Source organism: Rhinichthys klamathensis, unplaced genomic scaffold, assembly GCF_029890125.1.
Source record: "Rhinichthys klamathensis goyatoka isolate OS25496 unplaced genomic scaffold, OSU_Roscu_1.1 h1tg000272l_1, whole genome shotgun sequence".
Taxonomy (NCBI): domain Eukaryota; kingdom Metazoa; phylum Chordata; class Actinopteri; order Cypriniformes; family Leuciscidae; genus Rhinichthys; species Rhinichthys klamathensis.
The window spans coordinates 349874-371030 of NW_026606792.1; the positions used below are offsets into that span (position 1 = coordinate 349874).

General features: G+C 42.4%; 1 protein-coding gene across 2 annotated transcripts in view; it reads right to left on the reverse strand.

Annotated features, from left to right (window-relative positions):
- The window catches only part of LOC130102432 (gastrula zinc finger protein XlCGF8.2DB-like), a 221028-nt gene that overhangs the window by 67833 nt on the left and 132038 nt on the right, over window positions 1-21157 (reverse strand). Inside the window, exon 3 of one of the 2 annotated variants that reach the window (XM_056268457.1) lies at window positions 7662-9093. The exons of the other annotated variant lie outside the window; for it this stretch is intronic. Coding sequence (XP_056124432.1) covers window positions 7688-9093 — 1406 coding nt within the window. The 3' untranslated portion in view covers window positions 7662-7687. Of the gene's footprint in view, window positions 1-7661; window positions 9094-21157 lie in introns of those variants that run through there. 2 annotated transcript variants of the gene reach the window in all.

Sequence of the window (21157 nt, forward strand, 5' to 3'; positions counted from 1 at the left end):
ACGTAAGCAGGCCATGAAGGAAGGAAGAGAAGCCAGAACAGCTCAAGCCAGTGGAAGTCACCAAATGCCTGGAAGTATGACTGAAGACCCGTCACTGCAGCTAGAGATATCATACCTGGAGGCATCCCGAAGAGTGAGCTCTACCCTGTACAACCACCTGGCATGGATGATAACAGATGCATCTCCAGAGTTAGGTGAGGACGGCCGGGTGAAAGTCAGTCCTAAGCAGCAAGAACAAGTTCTCAACCTTGCCCAGGATGTCTGCCAAGCAGTTGCCAAGATCCCAACACCGAAACACGTTGGGACAGCTTTGCACATCCTCAAGGAAACCAGAAGCAAGTCGACTGTGTCACTCCTAAATAGATTTGAGAACAGCATCAGCTACAAAGAAGCACAGAGATATATTACAACAATGGCAATGGCAGTTGAAGAGCAGACAACTAGGGATGGTGCCTTCATACCAACAAACCTGAAGGGTGGACGATTCACACAGTTTGCATTTGATAACCTTGACTTCCAAGAGTACACAAAGGATGGACGAACACTGCATGGAACAACACACGTCATATTCCAGTACAAGAATCCAGATGAAGACCCCATACCAACGGTTAGTTTACCTATACTGAAAAGCCGCCAACCAGCCCTGGAATCTTCTCAGCCTTTTCAAACCAAGGAAAGCCACCTCAGTTTAAAAGATCGTCAAAAGAGTCGCTCACTGGTTGGAGTTGAAACAGAGCCTAAGCTTCCTTTGTGTCTAGCAGAACCTCTTGACCACCTGAACATCCTCTGGCATTTGGTGCATAGCTGCCCTACTGTACTATTTGAGGACCTGAAACCAAGTTGCGCTGCTCCAACATGGAGTTCATTCCAAGCATTTCTAATCCCAGATACCATCCCTGCAACTGTGATCAGCTATGGTCCCTTCTTCCCCAAGTCACCAACAAACCCAGATGTGGTTGAACAGTCTGTTCAGTACTGCATGGATGTGTCGGGAAAACATGGTCAAGAGTATGCCATCATCACATGTGACCAAGCAATCTATGAAGTGGTTCTGAGTCTGCAAAAGAAGAACAAAGAGAAGTATGCCAAACTTATCTTGCGCATGGGTGGCTTCCATATTGCTCAGAATTTCCTTGGAGCCATTGGGCATTTGATGCTGTCCACTGGAATCGAAGACATCATGGTCGAACAGCAAACAAAATCATCAGTGGGAAAGACTACTATGCAATGCTGCACACACACACTATGGTGTATCCAGCCATGTTTGCCCTACACTGGGAAGCATTTGCCAGATGGTTGGTCGATGAAGAGAAGGACTTGGAGTACATGTGTGTGCTTAGCAACAATGTCCAGCTACTCCTAGATGCCCTGTCAGAAGAGCATGTAGAGAAGGCAGCTTCTGCGTGTGCTGATGCAACTGACCAACTGAAAAAGCAGTCATGTTTGATGGCTGAGTTTGATGAAGCACGTACCTCACCTACCACAAAGCTATGGCTAATGTACATGGATATGGTGATGATTCTTAGACGGTTCATCCATGCTGAGCGTGCAGGTATGTGGGAGGAACACCTGGCTGAAGTGGAAAAGATGTTACCATACCTTGTAGGTGCTGGCCACTACAAGTACGTATCCTGCCTGCCCCACTACCTAGAAGCTATGAGAAGCTTGCCTACACTAGCTCCAAACATATATAGGGAATTTAAGGATGGGAAGTTCACTGTACGTCAAACAGAAGGACGGTTCAATGGTGTCTGGACAGACATGGCACTTGAAAAATCGTGACGCCAAGACAAAACTGTTCACTGGCATCAGTCAGCAGCCATCAGCCATGCAGAAATACTTGAAAGCTCTTCCAGTTCTGACAGCTGTGTCAGAGCAGACAAAGGCTATGGCACACCTGGATGCGGATGACACCAAACACCACAAGGACAGCCAAGGTGCAAAGGAGGCATAAGGTGTAAGGAAAATAACAGATGTCATCAATAGCCAGATGATCAATCCTTTTACATGTGAAGAACAGGAGCTGATCAACATTTCAACAGGCCACAAAGCCACATCTGCTGACTTGATCTGCGCTTGTGAAAAAGGACTGGAGGCACTGGCTGCAGCAAGAAGAACAGACAGTGAGAAAGTAGCCCAAATTTGACCAAAGTTACGCAATGCGTAAAGGAAACAAGGCAGACTACCTGGCTGCAATCAAGACAGCTCTTGGCAGCTCATTGGGGGAAGTGGACAAACTACCGCCGTCTGACAAGCCTGTTGTAATGGTAGTAGATGCCATGGCGTTCATTCAACGTTACCAACATCTTGGGAGCAGCACCTTCCATGAACTGCAAGGAAAGTACCTAAGGCAGCTTCTTGGAATCCTCCCAGACAAGTGTGACTGCATCCACTTTGTTGGTGATCGATATGATGTCTCCCCTGCTGAAAGTCTGAAAGGTGAGGAACGAGAGAAGAGGATGAAGACCTGCCCCAGCAAAATGAAGGAGTACAAGCCACATGATACTCTCCCTATACCTGAATGGAAAGGCTTCATTCACAATCCACTGAATAAAGCTAATCTGTTGAACTACATGGGGGAAGCATGGGCAGCTCAGAACAAGTCACTTCCTGCAGGATGCACACTTATTCTTGGTGGAATCTTTTGTGATCCTGGTCGCACTGTCCTCTTGTCAGCGGATTGTCAGGTTGAGCTTCCAGAACTTTGATGTGAGAAACATGAAGAGGCAGATACCAGGATGTTTGCTCACATTGCATACTCAGTTCAAATTCTGCACCACAAACAGGCTGTAGTGGTTGCGACTGACAGATGTGATCATGATGTGCATGTACTACATAACACACATGGATGGGCTGCAGGAGCTGTGGGTGAAGACGATGGATATCTTCCTACCTGTTCATGGCATCACAGAAGCTCTGGTGGGGAAGTATGATGTTGCAGCTTCAGATCTTACATCCCTTCTCCTCAGCACCTACATACTTACCGGATGTGACACAGTGAGCTATCTGTACAGAAGAGGAAAAAGGCGTGCCTACAAAACTGCTATTAAACACCTGACAGACCTTCTACCGCTGTCTAGGTATGGTGACCTTGAGGAAAGCCTGGATGTTCAGGAAGAAGTTATAACAGCAGCACGGCGATACATTGTGTCACTCTATGACAGGAGTAACTTTGGTGGTACTCTAGATGCACTGCGAGCCCATCTCTTTGTGAGCATCAAAGGAAACATGCGTTGCCTTCCATCAACTGAAGATGCCTTCCTATTACACCTTCGGCGAGCCCTGCATCAGTTGGCTGTGTGTAAGCGGACACACATGGTTAAGCCAACCTACCCAGCTGCCACTGATTTTGGGAGACAACTTGTCAATGGAAAATTGGTGGCAACCATGATGCTGAAAGAGGCAAAACCTGCTGAACTCAAACACATCAAATACTGCCGCTGCAAGAAAAGCATGTGTGCCCGAGGATGGTCCTGTGCAAGAGCCAATGTAAAGTGTGGCATTGCATGTCTCTGCACCAGGGACCCCAACAGATGTTCAAGGATTGAACTTGCGCTTGAAAACAGGGACACGTAAGTAGGCCACGAGAGAGAGAAAGGGGTGTGCATCTTTTATCGCGCTGCTGTATAACCCACCCTGCCGGTCTTGTTTGCTGTCTCCTCAGGTGGTGAGGGTCAAGGTCTGTCTCCAGAGCAGTATCTGCAGTGTGCCACCCTCCTGATTATCCCACCTCACAGGGACCTGCACCTAGTTAATTAAGTTATGTTATCCTATTTTGTTCCGTTAAAGTTGTAATAGTTGTCATCTGAGGCAATAAAATAATGAAAGTCATTTTGCTGTATTATATTTCTTGTGTGACACATTTCCATTGGGAGAACAGAGTTATGTTTAAATTAAAAAGATGCCTAGGCCATGATGTTTAATAATGTGGACATTAACAACCCTGTTAAATATCCAGTATGTCTTTCGGAATTTTGAGAGTAGTCAAACATTAGATTGAAGTTCTAAGCCTGTTGATCGCCAACTAGTAGTTGAAATCATCACAGATCCATTGATTTTGGTTGGATTTTTATAATTTTTTTCTGTGGAATGAGTATACTGTTTGGTGAAAAGAATGGCATATTGACTGATGTCATAACTTAGGGGAATAGTTGATTGCCAATGAAGTAAAGATGAAAATATTGAGAAAAAAAAGTGAGAAAACGCCTAATTTTTTTTTGCATGAAATTGATGCAAAATCATGTAGAAATGTGTTTTAAGAGTTATTTTTTCAGTGGATGTTGTCAGCACATGAGTTCTGTGTATCTGGACTGCATTTATTGAGAGCCTACCCAATCCGCTGAGGATTTGAGTAAAAAAAATTTTTTTTTCACATTTTTCTGATAAAAAATAAAGGGTGCATACACTAAAATGGCCAAAAAAAAAATTTGAGATATTTCTGGCAGAGCAGACCCTCCAATTATTGGTTGTTAGGGTCAAAGTTAACAGAAAAAACACAAATAAAAAGGATGACAGACCATATGTCAGGTTCAACCCATTTTATTGAGCTTTTGAGACTTTGGCTCCCCGACTACTAGGACCTCCAGCCAGTGGCGCCACACTTCTGGTGCCAGCTTGATAGCAAGGAGCTCACGGTTACGGTGATGATAGGTATGTTGGTGGATTGCAGTGGCTTCCTGCTACATTGTTCGCATTAGAGAGGCGGCTGCATCCCTTCCCCAAGATTTGACCAAACATTGCGTTTGTTATCTCTTTTCTCTCTGAATGCCTTTTGCAATGGGCAAACGCTATCTGGAACTAGTCCCCATCATGCAATTAGCGGTGAGTCAGGATCAGTGGTGAGGCACCTGCAGCTCTAACAAACTTCCAGATGTCACCAGATGAGCCCCAACAGTAGCCATATTCAAGTCCAGATTGAAGACACTATCAATGCATTCTCTCACTAAAAATTAAGCAAATAATGCTGTATGTTATTATTTCATTCGGTTTTTGTAATTTTATGTATAATCATTCAGTTACATAGTGCCATTTCACAGTAAGACAGCATTTTCAATACGTGAACTGCTTCTCTCCAGTGCAAATACAGGTCCTTCTCAAAAAATTAGCATATTGTGATAAAGTTCATTATTTTCCATAATGTAATGATAAAAATTAAACTTTCATATATTTTAGATTCATTGCACACCAACTGAAATATTTCAGGTCTTTTATTGTTTTAATACTGATGATTTTGGCATACAGCTCATGAAAACCCAAAATTCCTGTCTCAAAAAATTAGCATATCATGAAAAGGGTCTCTAAACGAGCTATTAACCTAATCATCTAAATCAACTAATTAACTCTAAACACCTGCAAAAGATTCCTGAGGCTTTTAAAAACTCCCAGCCTGTTTCATTACTCAAAACCGCAATCATGGGTAAGACTGCCGACCTGACTGCTGTCCAGAAGGCCATCATTGACACCCTCAAGCAAGAGGGTAAGACAGAAAGAAATTTCTGAACAAATAGGCTGTTCCCAGAGTGCTGTATCAAGGCACCTCAGTGGGAAGTCTGTGGGAAGGAAAAAGTGTGGCAAAAAACGCTGCACGAGAAGAGGTGACCGGACCCTGAGGAAGATTGTGGAGAAGGACCGATTCCAGACCTTGGGGGACCTGCGGAAGCAGTGGACTGAGTCTGGAGTAGAAACATCCAGAGCCACCGTGCACAGGCGTGTGCAGGAAATGGGCTACAGGTGCCGCATTCCCCAGGTCAAGCCACTTTTGAACCAGAAACAGCGGCAGAAGCACCTGACCTGGGCTACAGAGAAGCAGCACTGGACTGTTGCTCAGTTTTGCATGTCATTCGGAAATCAAGGTTACCAGAGTCTGGAGGAAGACTGGGGAGAAGGAAATGCCAAAATGCCTGAAGTCCAGTGACAAGTACCCACAGTCAGTGATGGTCTGGGGTGCCATGTCAGCTGCTGGTGTTGGTACACTGTGTTTTATGAAGGGCAGGGTCAATGCAGCTAGCTATCAGGAGATTTTGGAGCACTTCATGCTTCCGTCTGCTGAAAAGCTTTATGGAGATGAAGATTTCATTTTTCAGCACGACCTGGCACCTGCTCACAGTGCCAAAACCACTGGTAAATGGTTTACTGACCATGGTATTACTGTGCTCAATTGGCCTGCCAACTCTCCTGACCTGAACCCCATAGAGAATCTGTGGGATATTGTGAAGAGAAAGTTGAGAGACGCAAGACCCATCACTCTGGATGAGCTTAAGGCCGCTATCGAAGCATCCTGGGCCTCCATAACACCTCAGCAGTGCCACAGGCTGATTGCCTCCATGCCACGCCGCATTGAAGCAGTCATTTCTGCAAAAGGATTCCCGACCAAGTATTGACTATTGAGTGCATAACTGAACATAATTATTTGAAGGTTGACTTTTTTTTGTTGTATTAAAAACACTTCTTTTATTGGTCGGGTGAAATATGCTAATTTTTTGAGACAGGAATTTTGGGTTTTCATGAGCTGTATGCCAAAATCATCAGTATTAAAACAATAAAAGACCTGAAATATTTCAGTTGGTGTGCAATGAATCTAAAATATATGAAAGTTTAATTTTTATCATTACATTATGGAAAATAATGAACTTTATCACAATATGCTAATTTTTTTAGAAGGACCTGTACTCGTGTGAGCCTTAAGATTTCCTTTTTGTGAAAAACTTGTCACACAAATTTTACAGATGAAAGGCTTCTCTACTGAGTGAATCCTCATGTGGCAATTAAGGGTGTTTTTATGTGCAAAACTCTTGACCACAATGAGAGCAAGTATAAGGCTTTTCTCCAGTGTGAATTTTCATGTGGGCTTAACGGTTTTGTCTTGCATGGATAAATGAAAACTTTATTGAACAACAACAATCAACACAAAGTGTTCAAAAGGAAAAAAAAAACACACAAAAAAGCCCAAAGGCTCGTTTCCATTGTGGTCCTTAAAAGAACCATTGTGGTTCTTTGCGTGAAACCCTTTCCACACTGTTGACAGGTGAAAGGACTCTCTCTAGAGTAGTCTCATATGAGTGTTGAGGCAACTTTTACGACTGAAACTCTTTCCACAGTGATGACATATAAAACTGTTCTCTCCTGAGTGAATCCTCATGTGGCAATTAAGGGTTACTTTACGTGTGAAAATCCTTCCACACTGATCACATGTGAACGTTTTTTTTTCTTCTAATAAACGGTTTAGCACAGCTGATTATTAACACCGTGCAGAGGATCATTGGTTGCCCTCTACCCTCCCTGAAGGACCTTTACAACACCTGCTGCCTCAGCAGAGCCCAGAACATTGAAAAAGACCACTCTCACACTAGTTCCCATCTGTTTAAACTGTGTCCCTCTGGTAGGCGGTACAGATGCTTTAAGTCAAGGACAAAAAGACTCAAGGACAGCTTTTTACCCTGAGCTATAATTACACTGAATACACATATGCACTGAACACTTCGTATGTACTGACCTCTTACCCAGCACAATATGTGTAAACATTTTAATACATCACTTTGTATTATGTATTTTTTATTTCCTTATTTATTTTATTTTTGTTTTATTATATACCATGCACCTTATGCAGAAGCTCTGCAATTTCGTTGTATCGTGTGTACAATGACAAATAAAGTAAAGTTTCTCTCCAGTGTGAATGATAATGTGAAACCTAAGATTTACAACTGTTGAAAAGTTTTTCTCCAGTGTGAACTCTCATGTGGGCTTTAAGTTTGTTTTTTTGAGAGTAACTCTTTCCACACTGTTGACAGATGAATCGGTGGTCTCCAGTGTGAATTCTGATGTGGACATTAAGGTTTTGTTTTTGATTGAAACTCTTTCCACACTGTTGGCAGGTGAAAGGCTTCTCTCCAGTGTGAACTCTCATGTGGGTATTAAGGGTATGTTTATGTGCAAAACTCTGACCACAAGGAGAGCAAGTATAAGGTTTTTCTCCAGTGTGAATTCTCATGTGGGCTTTACGGTTTTGTCTTTGCGTGAAACTCTTTCCACACTGTTGACAGGTAAAAGGACTCTCTCTTGTGTGAATTCTAATGTGGACATCCAGGTTTCGTTTTTGAGTGAAACTCTTTCCACAATGTTGGCAGATGTAGTGGCCGTCTTCAGTGTGAATTTGCATGTGGACATTAAGGTTTTGTTTTTGAGTGAAACTCTTTCCACAATGTTGGCAGATGTAGTGGCTGTCTCCATTGTGAATTCTCATGTGGACTTTAAGGCTTTGTATTTGAGTGAAACTCTTTCCACACTGTTGGCATGTGAAAGGCTTCTCTCCAGTGTGAACTAACATGTGGGATTTAAGGTTTCGGTTTTGATAGAAACTCTTTCCACACTGTTGACATGTGAAAGGCTTCTCTCCAGTGTGAACTAACATGTGGGATTTAAGGTTTCGGGTTTGACTGAAACTCTTTCCACACTGTTGGCATGTGAAAGGCTTCTCTCCAGTGTGAACTAACATGTGGGATTTCAGGTTTCGGTTTCGATAGAAACTCTTTCCACACTGTTGGCATGTGAAAGGCTTCTCTCCAGTGTGAACTAACATGTGGGATTTCAGGTTTCGGTTTCGATAGAAACTCTTTCCACACTGTTGGCATGTGAAAGGCTTCTCTCCAGTGTGAACTAACATGTGGGATTTCAGGTCTCGGGTTTGACTGAAACTCTTTCCACACTGTTGGCATGTGAAAGGCTTCTCTCCAGTGTGAACTAACATGTGGGATTTCAGGTTTCGGTTTTGACTGAAACTCTTTCCGCACTGTTGGCAGGTGAAAGGCTTCTCTCCAGTGTGAACTCTCATGTGGGATTTCAGGTTTCGGTTTCGATAGAATCTCTTTCCACACTGTTGGCATGTGAAAGGCTTCTCTCCAGTGTGAACTACCATGTGGGATTTAAGGCTTCGTTTTTGACTGAAACTTTTTCCACATTCCAGGCAAGGGAAATAACTGTTAGGTTTGGTCTTCTGAGACTTTTCCAACTTTGTTGATTTCTCTCCAGTCTTGAAATCATGATGTTCATCTTTCATATTATTAAGGTCTTGACTCTCCTCTTTCCGCAGCATCAGGTCTAAAGCGAAAAAAGACAGATACAAGTTAACACCAGTTTAATGGCAACACACAGCTGACAACCTTACAGCTTAACTAATTGATGACTAACTGGGAAAGTGTCTGCATGTGTTTACGATAATTCACAAACATTGTGGCAGCAAACTCTCCCGGATGGGTGAAATGGGACTCAATAGCCTGTTGTGCGTATACACTTCAGCTGGTGGTTAATGACAGTTTTAATGCGTTTGTGCATTGCGTTCATCTAATATGTATCTGGAGGAATATCAACCTCTTACCTTGGACTCTGTTCCTTTACCACTTGAGTGTTGATGGTCAAGTGCAACTGTTCAATAATAGATGTTGTAATATTTTAGATGTTATTGAAAGCTTTTTAATCGGGAATGCAAATCCCAGCCATACATAAACAATGATATTTTCGGGAACTTAGACAGCAATGTCGTCAGTGTGAACGAAAGTGGAAGAAGGATGGGCTTCAGGTATCATATGAAATACTGAAGGCCTCTTTGCATAATTTTCAAAAGGCTGCCAAGATTGCAAAAGCGAAATATTTATTGTACATTATAGCCAAAAATTCTTACGGTTCTAGAATTTTATTTTCAATGATAGATTCTGTTTTAAACCCCTGATGCAGATATTTCCAAAGGTTTCATTTTTACTATGCGAAAACTTTCAGTTATCTACAATGGCATATTCTATTCCAGACCCCATTTTATCCACTACTCAATGGAGTGATGTTGAATTAGTCTCTTTACAGACATGTCAAGAAATCGCTCTAAAATTAAAAGCCACCTTTTCTCCCCACAATGTTTTGCCCTCACGATTTGTAAAACAAATTTTTGAAACCATTGGTCCTGATCTAGTAATGATAATAAACAACTGTCTTTTGACAGGGACTGTTCCAGATCGCTTTAAATTAGCTTCAGTGTCACCGATCCCAAAGAAGCCTTCGCCTGATCCTGCAGTTTACTCAAATTGTCTATAAATATAGGGAAGCATTCTTCTTCTGTAGCACATGTATGTTACATGTGGTGTCCCTCAGGGTTAAACTTTAGCATCTTTACTGTTTTCTCTGTACATGTTACCCATGGGTTCTAGATTTAGAAGATTTGGTGTTTCATATCACTGCTATGCCGATGACACACAGCTTTACAAACCATTTATGCGCAATGACAGGTCTGCCATAAATCAATTGATGGACTGTCTTCAAGATTTGGAAGCATGGCTAAACAATAACTTTCTCCATTTGAATGATGACAAAACTCAAATTGTCCTGTTTGGGCCTACCAAGAAAACTGATTTGAGCAATGTTGACTAGGGTTCAGTATCGTATTGAATTTAAAATTTAGCTGTTTGTGTATAAAGCGTTAAACTGTCTCGCTCCTCAATACCTTACTGAGTTGGTTACGGAACACAAACCAGTCAGATTGCTCAGATCACAGACCAATCACCTACTACGAGTACCCAGATCCAGACTGAAATGCAGGGGTAACAGAGCCTTTGCAGTAGCTGGCCTCAGGTTATGGAACAAATTGCCATTATCTATCAAAACAGCGTCCACAGTGTCTGAGTTTAGAAGTCTTTTAAAAACCTATTTGTACTCTTGTGCTTTTAATGTCTTGTGAATGTTTATTTTAATTTTGGGGATGGACCTATATATTTCTTGTACAGCACTTTGGTCAACCCAAGGTTGTTTTAAATGTGCTTTATAAATAAATTAAACTTGAAACTTGAACTTGTGTTATCATTACACCTGGGCGGCTTGTCAGGCACTTCAACCACAGCACCCCTACATGCAAGGCACTGAAGGCAAAGAAAGAACAAATAAAATTTCCTTCAATTGTGCAAAACAAGATGAATCTCAGCATGTGAGGTGTTTGGAAGACTTCTTGTTGTGTCTGACCGAACGGTAACAGAGCTGCAAGAAGCCAGAACCCTCGAGATCTCAGATGAATACTAGCAAAAAATGGTAGTGATTGCACCAGGGTTGGAAACCTTAAAATGTGCAACCACCATCATGTCAATACAAAAGGAAGTGTCAATTTCCAACATTTACACCATCACATTTAACCTTCTAAACATACACCTGATCAGAGCCGAGGATGACAGCCAAAGAGTGGCAGAGTTCAAGGCGAAGATTCAGCAGTCCTTAAGTGGCCACATGGGGGTAGTTGATTATTATTACTATTCCTTAGAATTGGTATAATACCTAGCATGTGTTGTTATATTAACCCATTTCATTAAAATATCCTGTTTTGTTACATTAATACAAACATTAATTAGAAGAATATTGTTCACCAAAGGTTGACACGGATGAGTTGGTGGTCAAACCAGCCCTGATCATCTCTGTTCTGGACCCTCGTCAAAAACATCACACTCTTTCACAAATGGAGAAAAATCGCAGCAAAATCAAAACTTATAGAAATATGTGCTACTGTGGAAATGGATCCTACGGAAGGAGATAAGACAGCGGTGTCCACTGCCAAAGCTGTCAGCAATGCCATGACAAGCTGATGACCCAGAAGCAGAGGTGGACACCTATATGCAGGGGCGTCGTACTGGGGGGATAAAGGGTACCCAGGGCCTGAGGCAGGGGGGGGGGGCCTTAGAAGTCGCCGAGCTCAAGTCAAAAGTCCGTCTCCACTTTGTAATCACTTCACACCCCTGCTGATATGGAGCTGATTTACTTTTGTCTTTATGAGTTTGTTTTATGCACCGTTCTATAGTCCTATAGGTACGCTTGGGTTGTGGAAAAACTTAAACACGCAAACAAAAATGACAACAATAAAATGAACTATGATTATTATAAAAAACAGCCTTCTTAAAGTCAACACGAAACAGTAATTGCAATATTTGTTGCCCTGTTGGGATGTACACTATATTCCCAAAGGTTTTGGGACGTCTGGGTTTACATGCACATGAACTTTAATGACATCCCATTTTTAATCCATGAGGTTTAATATGGAGTTGGCCCACCCTTTGCAGCTATAACAGCTTCAACTCTTCTGGGAAGGCTTTGCACAAGGTTTAGGAGTGTGTTTATGGGAATTTGACCATTCATCTAGAAGCGCATTTGTTAGGTCAGGCACGGATGTTGGATAAGAAGGCCTGGCTCACAGTCTCCGCTCTAATTCATCATCTTTCAATTCATCAATTCATCCGGAACAGGAAGGGGCCATCCCCAAACTCTCCCCACAAAGTTGGGAGCATGAAATTGTCCAAAATGTCTTGGTATGCTGAAGGAAATTAGCACCAGCCACCAGCCAAATGCTGGTGATTTTGTGTTGTGGCTGGTAAACTCCCTTCACCTAGCAGCCACAGTGGCGGGTAAATAAAAGTAGCATGCCATTTCACCCAGACACTTTTAAAGGAGGCACACCTTGAGACTTTACCCTATGGAATAAACAGCTTGAGTATTGTAGATCTTGTAGTATTCATTTTCACATGCAGTTACACATTGTCGGTTAAAAACAAGAAAGTTTGAAAGGCAAAGGGGGAGGTGTTGCTGTAATTTACAGTAATATCTTCAAAACCACTAAGAAATCTAGTTTTAAATATACTTCTTTTGAAGTATTGGTGCTTAATGTAAAAATATATAGTGTAAATGATAAATCACATTTGAGAATTCTGCTGGCTACTGTATACAGGCCACCAGGGCACCATACAGACTTTATCAAAGAATTTGCGGACTTTCTATCAGAACTAGTATTGGCTGCAGATAAAGTACTAATTGTTGGTGATTTTAACATACATGTAGATAATGAAAAAGATGCATTGGGATTGGCATTTAAAGACATTGTAAACTCAATTGGAGTTAAACAACACGTGTCGGGACCTACTCATTGTTGTAATCATACTCTAGATCTAATACTATCACATGGAATAGATGTTGATGCCGTTGAAATTCTGCAGCAGAGCAATGACATCTCAGATCATTATCTAGTCTCATGTAAACTTCACTTAGCCAAAGCAGCGAAGCCGACTCCGTGTTATAAATATGTTAGACCTATTACTTCTGCCACTAAAGATTGCTTTATCAATAATCTTCCCCATCATCTCAGCATCCCGGATAGCTTAGAAGAACTCGATATTGCAACAGAAACTTTTAACTCTCTCTTTTCCAGCCCTTTAGACGCAGTTGCTCCGTTGCGCTTAAAGAAGATTAAAGAAAATAGTCCAACGCCATGGTACAGCGAGCACACCCGGGCCCTTAAGAGAGCAGCCAGAAAAATGGAGCGTAGCTGGAAGAAAACTAAACTAGAGGTATTTCGGATTTCATGGAAGGAGAGCTCGATTTCTTACAGAGAGGCCTTAAAAGCTGCTAGATCTGCTTATTTTTCAACCCTATTAGAAGAAAATAAACATAATCCTAGGTATTTATTTGAAACAGTGGCTAAACTAACGAAAAAGAAAGCTTCAAGCCCAGGAGCAACACAGCAGTGATGACTTTATGAATTTCTTCACTTATAAGATTGATAATATCAGGGACAAAATTATAACTATGCAACCGTCTACTACAGTATTGCATCAGGGAGTGCATTGTAGTCTCCCTGAGGAAAAATGTGGTTCAATTGTTGCTATAGGAGAGGAAGAATTTTGCAAACTCGTTAAATCATCTAAATCAACAACTTGTATGTTAGACCCTATTCCGACTAAGCTACTGAAAGAGCAACATGACATCATGACTTTGCGTAAACATACACGCCACTTTCAAGTCAAGTGGCGTGTTATCTATACGTATTTTGAGCTATCCGCGTGTGTGTCCACGGCGAAATTAACCGTCATCTTTTGCGTGTATGTGTACGCCGTTAAATGTCCGAGTGATTCCGCGTGTATGTGTACGCTGTTAAATGTACGAGCGAAACGAAGCAAAATGTATATTTACATCTGTGGAGCAATATTTTTTTTCCTAGGATGGTAGGGGAAGACTCATAAATGGTATTAACCCCAGTGACGGGTAGGTTTAGGGACGGGGTTGGGGTAGGTCATATATTTATATATACAGTAATACAGTATATAGACCTCAAATTCGATAAGCAAATAAATAATGTAGTTAAATCTTGCTTTTTTAATCTTAGACTTCTATCCAAGGTAAAGAGCATGCTTTCTTTTAATGACCTTGAGAAAGTGATTCATGCTTTTATTTTTTCACGACTCGATTACTGTAACACCCTCTACACAGGAGTTAGCCAGACAGCGTTGGCGCGTTTGCAGACAGTCCAAAATGCGGCCGCTAGGATACTGACAGGTACAAAAAAGCGTGAGCACATTACTCCAATTTTGTACTCTCTCCAATGGTTGCCGATCCGTTTCCGTATAGAATATAAACTTTTAATGTTTGTTTTTAAATCCTTAAATGGTATGGCACCCGCATACTTTGATCCTTTAGTGAAACGTTATTCATCAAATAGATCCCTACGGTCCTCTGATCAGTCACTTTTAACGATCCCTAGATCCAGATTTAAACATAGGGGGGATCGTGCTTTCTCGATCGCTGCCCCGAAACTTTGGAATCTGTTACCAGTTCACATTAGATTGGCTCAGACTATTTCCAGTTTTAAATCATTACCGAAAACCCACCTATTAACTCAGGCGTTTAATCCCTCTGGGCGTTGAGACTAAATCCTCTGTTGTTGTCCTATGTTGTATATGTATGTGTGATGTCTATGTATTTTACTTTTTATGTTTTTATTTGCTATTGCTGGAAAGCACATTGGTGCAACTGTAGTTGCAATAAATTGTGCTATATAAATACAATAAAGAAAGAAAGAAAGAAAGAAAGAAATGTAACGTTAAGTCAAGGCTTTGATAAACACGCTGAAAACCGATTATGCGTGTTGATAGCACGCCAAAAATGGAAATACGAATTGGCGTGTCATACATACGCCATTTCATGAGATCAGTCTGGAAAGAGATGCTTCCTCTTCTTAATATCATTAATTCGTCTTTGTCTCTAGGATACGTACCAAAAACCTTTAAGCTGGCTATGATAAAACCGCTTGTTAAAAAACCGCAACTTGATCATACAAAATTTGTCAATTACAGGCCGATCTCGAATCTGCCTTTTCTGTCAAAGATACTGGAAAAAGCAGTATACTCACAAATGTGTTCCTTTCTAGAAAGAAATGATATCTGCAAGGATTTTCAGTCCGGATTTAGACCGTACCATAGTACTGAGACAGCTCTCATCAGAGTCACAAATGGTTTGCTCTTATCATCCGATCGTGGTTGTATCTCTCTATTAGTGTTACTTGATCTTAGTGCTGCATTTGACACAATTGACCACAACATTCTTTTAAATAGGACAAGCAGTCACTCTGTGAGAACAACAAGAGCGCGTAAGTTGTTTTTTCTTAATATCCAGTTCTCCTGTTTATTTTCGATTCTTTGCTTATTTATAATTTTTATCTTCACTAAATATCTGTATTTTAATTAGACGCGTTCCTATTTTGAATTTATGCCGCGCATCTAAAGGGTTGCAGTCTGTATTTTATTGTAGCACTTAAGTAGCGCTGTTCAACAGCTAGTTTCGGTTTGGCCCATTCTCGGGATAGTTGCATTGGCTGTGCTAATTGCAAGGGCGGCCACAGCTGTCCTCACTCAGGCGATTGAAAGCTTTATATCTATGTAGTGTGCGCGCTGTCGCGGAAGCGTCAGCGGAAGCGTTCAGCTCTCGTGTTCAGCCTCCTCGTGTTAAGACCGACTCGGGTAAAGACCTGCGACTCTACCTGCGCGACTCCACCGAGCAAGGACACCTGCAAGACACTTAAGTATCTTCTTCACCCTTTCCTTTCCCACCTTCCTTTCCTCACCATTTCCCTTAATCAAAATGTGCTTTCAATACATTCCTGTTGTCTCTCGACAACGCTCTCTCATCATGCACAAAAGGCAGCGCAATACTGCTAATCTGCGCCCTATTCCCTCATCCTCACACTCACCTCTCACTCTTTCTATGGGTCTATGGAATTGTCAATCAGCAGTCAATAAAGCTGACTTCATTCCAGCCTTTGCATCTCATTCTACTCTTAAAATCTTGGGTTTGACTGAGACCTGGATCCATCCAGAAGACTCAGCAACCCCTGCTGCTTTCTCTAACAACTTCTCTTTCTCTCACACCCCTCGCAGTCGGGGAGGGGTGGGGGTACTGGTCTTCTCATTTCTAACAATTGGGAATACTCAACTCTCTCTTCTCTATGCAATAACTACTCATTTGAATATCATGCTATTACACTTACAACTCCCACTAAGATCCATATTGTAGTCATATATCGCCCCCCAGGTCAACTGGGAACCAGTGGGGGTACTGGTCTTCTCATTTCTAACAATTGGGAATACTCAACTCTCTCTTCTCTATGCAATAACTACTCATTTGAATATCATGCTATTACACTTACAACTCCCACTAAGATCCATATTGTAGTCATATATCGCCCCCCAGGTCAACTGGGGAGCTGGATGTGCTGCTTTCCTCTTTCCCTGAGGATGGCGTCCCACTTGTAGTCTTTGGCGACTTCAACATTCATCTAGAGAAGCCGTATGCAACAGACTTCATCTCTCTCCTAGCCTCTTTCGATCTCCAACGGCATCACAGACAATATTTTGGTGAAACCTCTCCACGTCTCAGACCATTTCCTCATTACTTTCAATCTACAACTCACTACCCATGCACCACCAACTCCCCTACCAGTCACTTTCAGACGAAACCTCTGCTGCGTCATCTTCTCTTCCCTCACCCTGGCATTTCTCATCTCTGGATGTGAATACTGCAACGGATACTTTATGCTCCATTCTAACCTCTTCTTTAGACAACATCTGCCCTCTCTCCTCCAGGCCAGCACGCGCTACTCCCTCCAACCCCTGGTTATCTGAGGTTCTTTGTGAACACCGGACCGAACTCAGGGCAGCAGAGAGGAAATGGCGCAAATCAAAAGACACATCTGACCTCAGTAGGCATCAGTCTCTGCTCTCTGCCTTTTCTGCTGATGTTCACACCGCAAAATCTTCATATTTCCACAACAAGATCAACAGCGCCTCTAACACACGTTCACTGTTCAAGACATTCAACTCTCTCCTCTGTCCACCTCCACCACCACCCACCTCCTCGCTAACTGCTGATGATTTTGCTAACTTCTTCACTAACAAAACTACAACTATCAGCAGTCAGTTCTCAGCTTCACACACACAGGAACCCAGACTAACCTCTCCCACAGCCAACAACCTTCTCTCCTCCTTCACTCCACTAACCGAGGATGAAGTATCTAAACTTCTCCTCTCTAGTCATCCTACCACCTGCCCTCTGGACCCCATCCCCTCACACCTTCTACAAGCAATCTCTCCCACACTTCTTCCAGCTCTCACACACATCATCAACTCATCCCTTCACACTGGCATTTTCCCTACAGCATTCAAGCAGGCTCGGGTAACTCCACTGCTTAAAAAACCAACGTTAAACACATCACTGAGTGAATTACTGTCCTGTCTCTCTCCTACCATTCATTGCGAAAACACTTGAACGAGTTGCTTTCAACCAAGTATCATCTTTCCTGTCTCTGAACAACCAGCTGGATGTCAACCAATCTGGCTTCAAGAAAGGGTATTCGACCAAGACTGCATTGCTGTCGGTCACCGAAGCCCTGCGGATCGCAAAAGCTGCTTCCAAAATCATCAGTTCTCATCCTCCTGAATCTGTCTGCTGCCTTCGACACTGTGAACCATCAGATCCTTCTGTCCACCCTCTCATCACTGGGCATCACAGGTACTCCTCTTCACTGGTTTGAGTCCTATCTCACAGGTAGGTCCTTCAGGGTCACATGGAGAGGCGAGGTATCCAAAGCACATCAGCTGACCACAGGGGTTCCCCAGGGTTCAGTTCTTGGACCGCTCCTCTTCTCCATTTACACCACATCACTGGGACCCATCATACAGGCACATGGTTTCTCTTACCATTGCTATGCTGATGACACCCAGCTCTACCTCTCATTTCAACCAGATGATCCCACAGTAGCTGTACGGATCTCAAGCTGTCTGGTGGACATCTCGGCATGGATGAAGGAACATCACCTGCAGCTCAACCTGGCAAAGACTGAGCTTCTCATCCTCCCTGCCAATCCGTCTCTACAGCACGACTTCACTATCCAGCTAGATTCTTCCTCAATCACCCCATCAAGGTCGGTCAGAAATCTTGGAGTAATCTTTGATGATCAGCTGACCTTCACAGACCACATCACAAAGACACATCAAATCATGCAGGTTTGCTATGCACAATATCAGGAAGATCAGACCTTTCCTAACTGAGCATGCAACACAACTTCTCGTCCAGGCCCTGGTAATTTCTAGGCTTGATTACTGCAACGCTCTTCTGGCTGGACTTCCATCATGCGCAACTAAACCTCTACAAATGATCCAGAATGCTGCAGCTCGTCTGGTCTTCAACGAGCCCAAAAGGGCCCACGTCACTCCTCTGTTCATCTCTCTGCACTGGCTACCACTCGCATCAAGTTCAAGGTGTTGACACTTGCTTACAGATTGACCACAGGATCAGCTCCCTCCTACTTCCACTCACTACTAAGTGTCTACATCCCTACCAGAAGCCTACGATCAGTCAATGAGCGACGGCTCGTGGTACCATCACAGAGAGCCTCAAAATCACTCTCCAGAACATTCTCATTCACGGTACCATGCTGGTGGAATGATCTGCCCACCCTCATCCGGAATGCAGAATCCCTGACAGCATTCAAAAGACAACTGAAAACTCATCTCTTCCGTGAGCACTTAACATAATTTTTTTTTTTTTTTTAATTCTTTCCTTTTCCTTTAAATCCTTGCTTATCTGGCTTATGCTACTCCGAGCAATGTCTGAACTTTGTATTTTGAGCACTTCTTGCGTTGTTTTTGTCTATTCACGATGACTCGCTTGGTTTAGTCCTCAGTTGTAAGTCGCTTTGGATAAAAGCGTCTGCTAAATGACTAAATGTAAATAGACTAGAAAACTATGTTGGCATTAGTGTAATTGCATTAGCATGGTTTAAGTCATACTTATCTGACCGTTATCAGTTTGTAGCAGTAAATGAAGAGATGTCTTATCGATCACAAGTTCAGTATGGTGTACCACAAGGCTCAATACTAGGACCGTTGCTGTTCACTCTGTACATGCTACCATTAGGAGATATCATTAGGAAACATGGAATTAGCTTTCACTGTTATGCCGATGATACTCAGCTGTATATTTCTTCAAAACCTAATGAAACTTACCAATTCACAAAATTAACGGAATGCATAGCTGATATAAAAAAATTGGATGACTAGTAATTTCCTACTACTAAATTCTGAAAAAACAGAGATTCTAATTATTGGACAAACTTCCACACGTAATAACCTAGAATACTGTCTAACACTTGATGGCTGCTCTGTTAAGTCTTCGTCGTTGGTTAGGAACCTGGAACCTTTCATTTGAAAATCACGTGTCTAGTATCTGTAAAACCGCATTTTTCCATCTTAAAAATATATCTAAATTACGCCATATGCTCTCATTGACAAATGCGGAACAATTAGTTCATGCGTTCATGACATCAAGACTAGATTATTGTAATGCTCTACTGGGTGGTTGCCCTGCACGCTTAATAAACAAACTACAGCTAGTTCAAAATGCAGCAGCTCGAGTTCTTACCAGAACCAGGAAGTATGACCATATTATCCCGGTTGTGTCAACACTGCATTGGTTGGCTCCCTATTAAACATCGTATACATTTAAAAATATTGCTGATTACTTACAAAGCACTAAATGGTTTAGCTCCGCAGTACTTGAGCGAGCTCTTAACGCATTATAGTCCTTCACGCCTATTGCGTTCTCGAAATTCCGGCCAGTTGATAATACCTAGAATATCAAAATCGACTGCTGGCGGTAGATCCTTTTCATATTTAGCACTAAAACTCTGGAGCAATCTTCCTAACATTGTCCGGGAAGCAGACACACTCTGTCAGTTCAAATCTAGACTAAAAACACATCTCTTTGGCCTAGCATACACATAACACACTATAGACTTCCTTAATTCAAAATCAGGCTGCATAGTTTAGATCAGCCAGAACCGAGAACACGTCCCGTAAATCCTGATGTACTTGGTACATCATAAGAAGGATGGCGTCTACGCTAATATTAGTCTCTCTGTTTATCCCGAGGGACCCTCTATGGTGGACCTGTGCCTGGACCCATCCCAACTCATCCTGAAGTGCCAGCCTCATCAGCCCTGTGAAGGCCTCATCGACACGACAGCCATCGACACTGATCCTCAACAACTCGTCTCCATACCGGCGTGATTACTTTGACTTCCAACCAGATGGAAATGGACAAATACTCTAAATGTTCCGATCCAATCTGACTTGTAATGCTGCCCAAATCATACACTGTTCCTTCGTTGGCCAGAGGAGAACTGGCCCCCGACTGAGTCTGGGTTCTCCCAAGGTTTTATTCTCCATTCTGTCACCTGATGGCGTTTTGGTTCCTTCCCACTGTTGCCTTGGCTTTTGGCTTGCTTAGTTGGGGACATTTAATATTCAACACTATTATTGATCTGCCTTACTTAAGGTGGACGTTGATGTAATTTTCTTCTAGAAACAAACTTTGTTGTATTATTTTCATGTTATAACTGTGAAGCTGCTTTGATACAATCTGTATTGTAAAAAGCGCTATATAAATAAAGGTGACTTGACTTGAAAGTGGGTGGTAAAAATGTTGAGTGGCTGGTAGATTTTGGAATCCACCAGCCACAGTGGCAGGTGGACAAAAAAGTTAATTTCCATCTCTGGCTGAAACATTAAGAGTTCTTTTCACTGAACCTAAGGGGCCAAGCCCAACCCCTGAAAAACAACCCCACACCATAATCCCCCCTCCACCAAACTTTAATGCTGGCACAATGCAGAAGCGGGATTCGTCACTCCAGAGAACAGCTCTCCACTGCTCTAGAGTCAAGTAGCGGCGTGCTTTACACCACTGCACCCTTCGCATGCACTTGGTGATGTAAGGCTTGAATGCAGCTGCTCGGCCATGGAAACCCATTCCATGAAGCTCT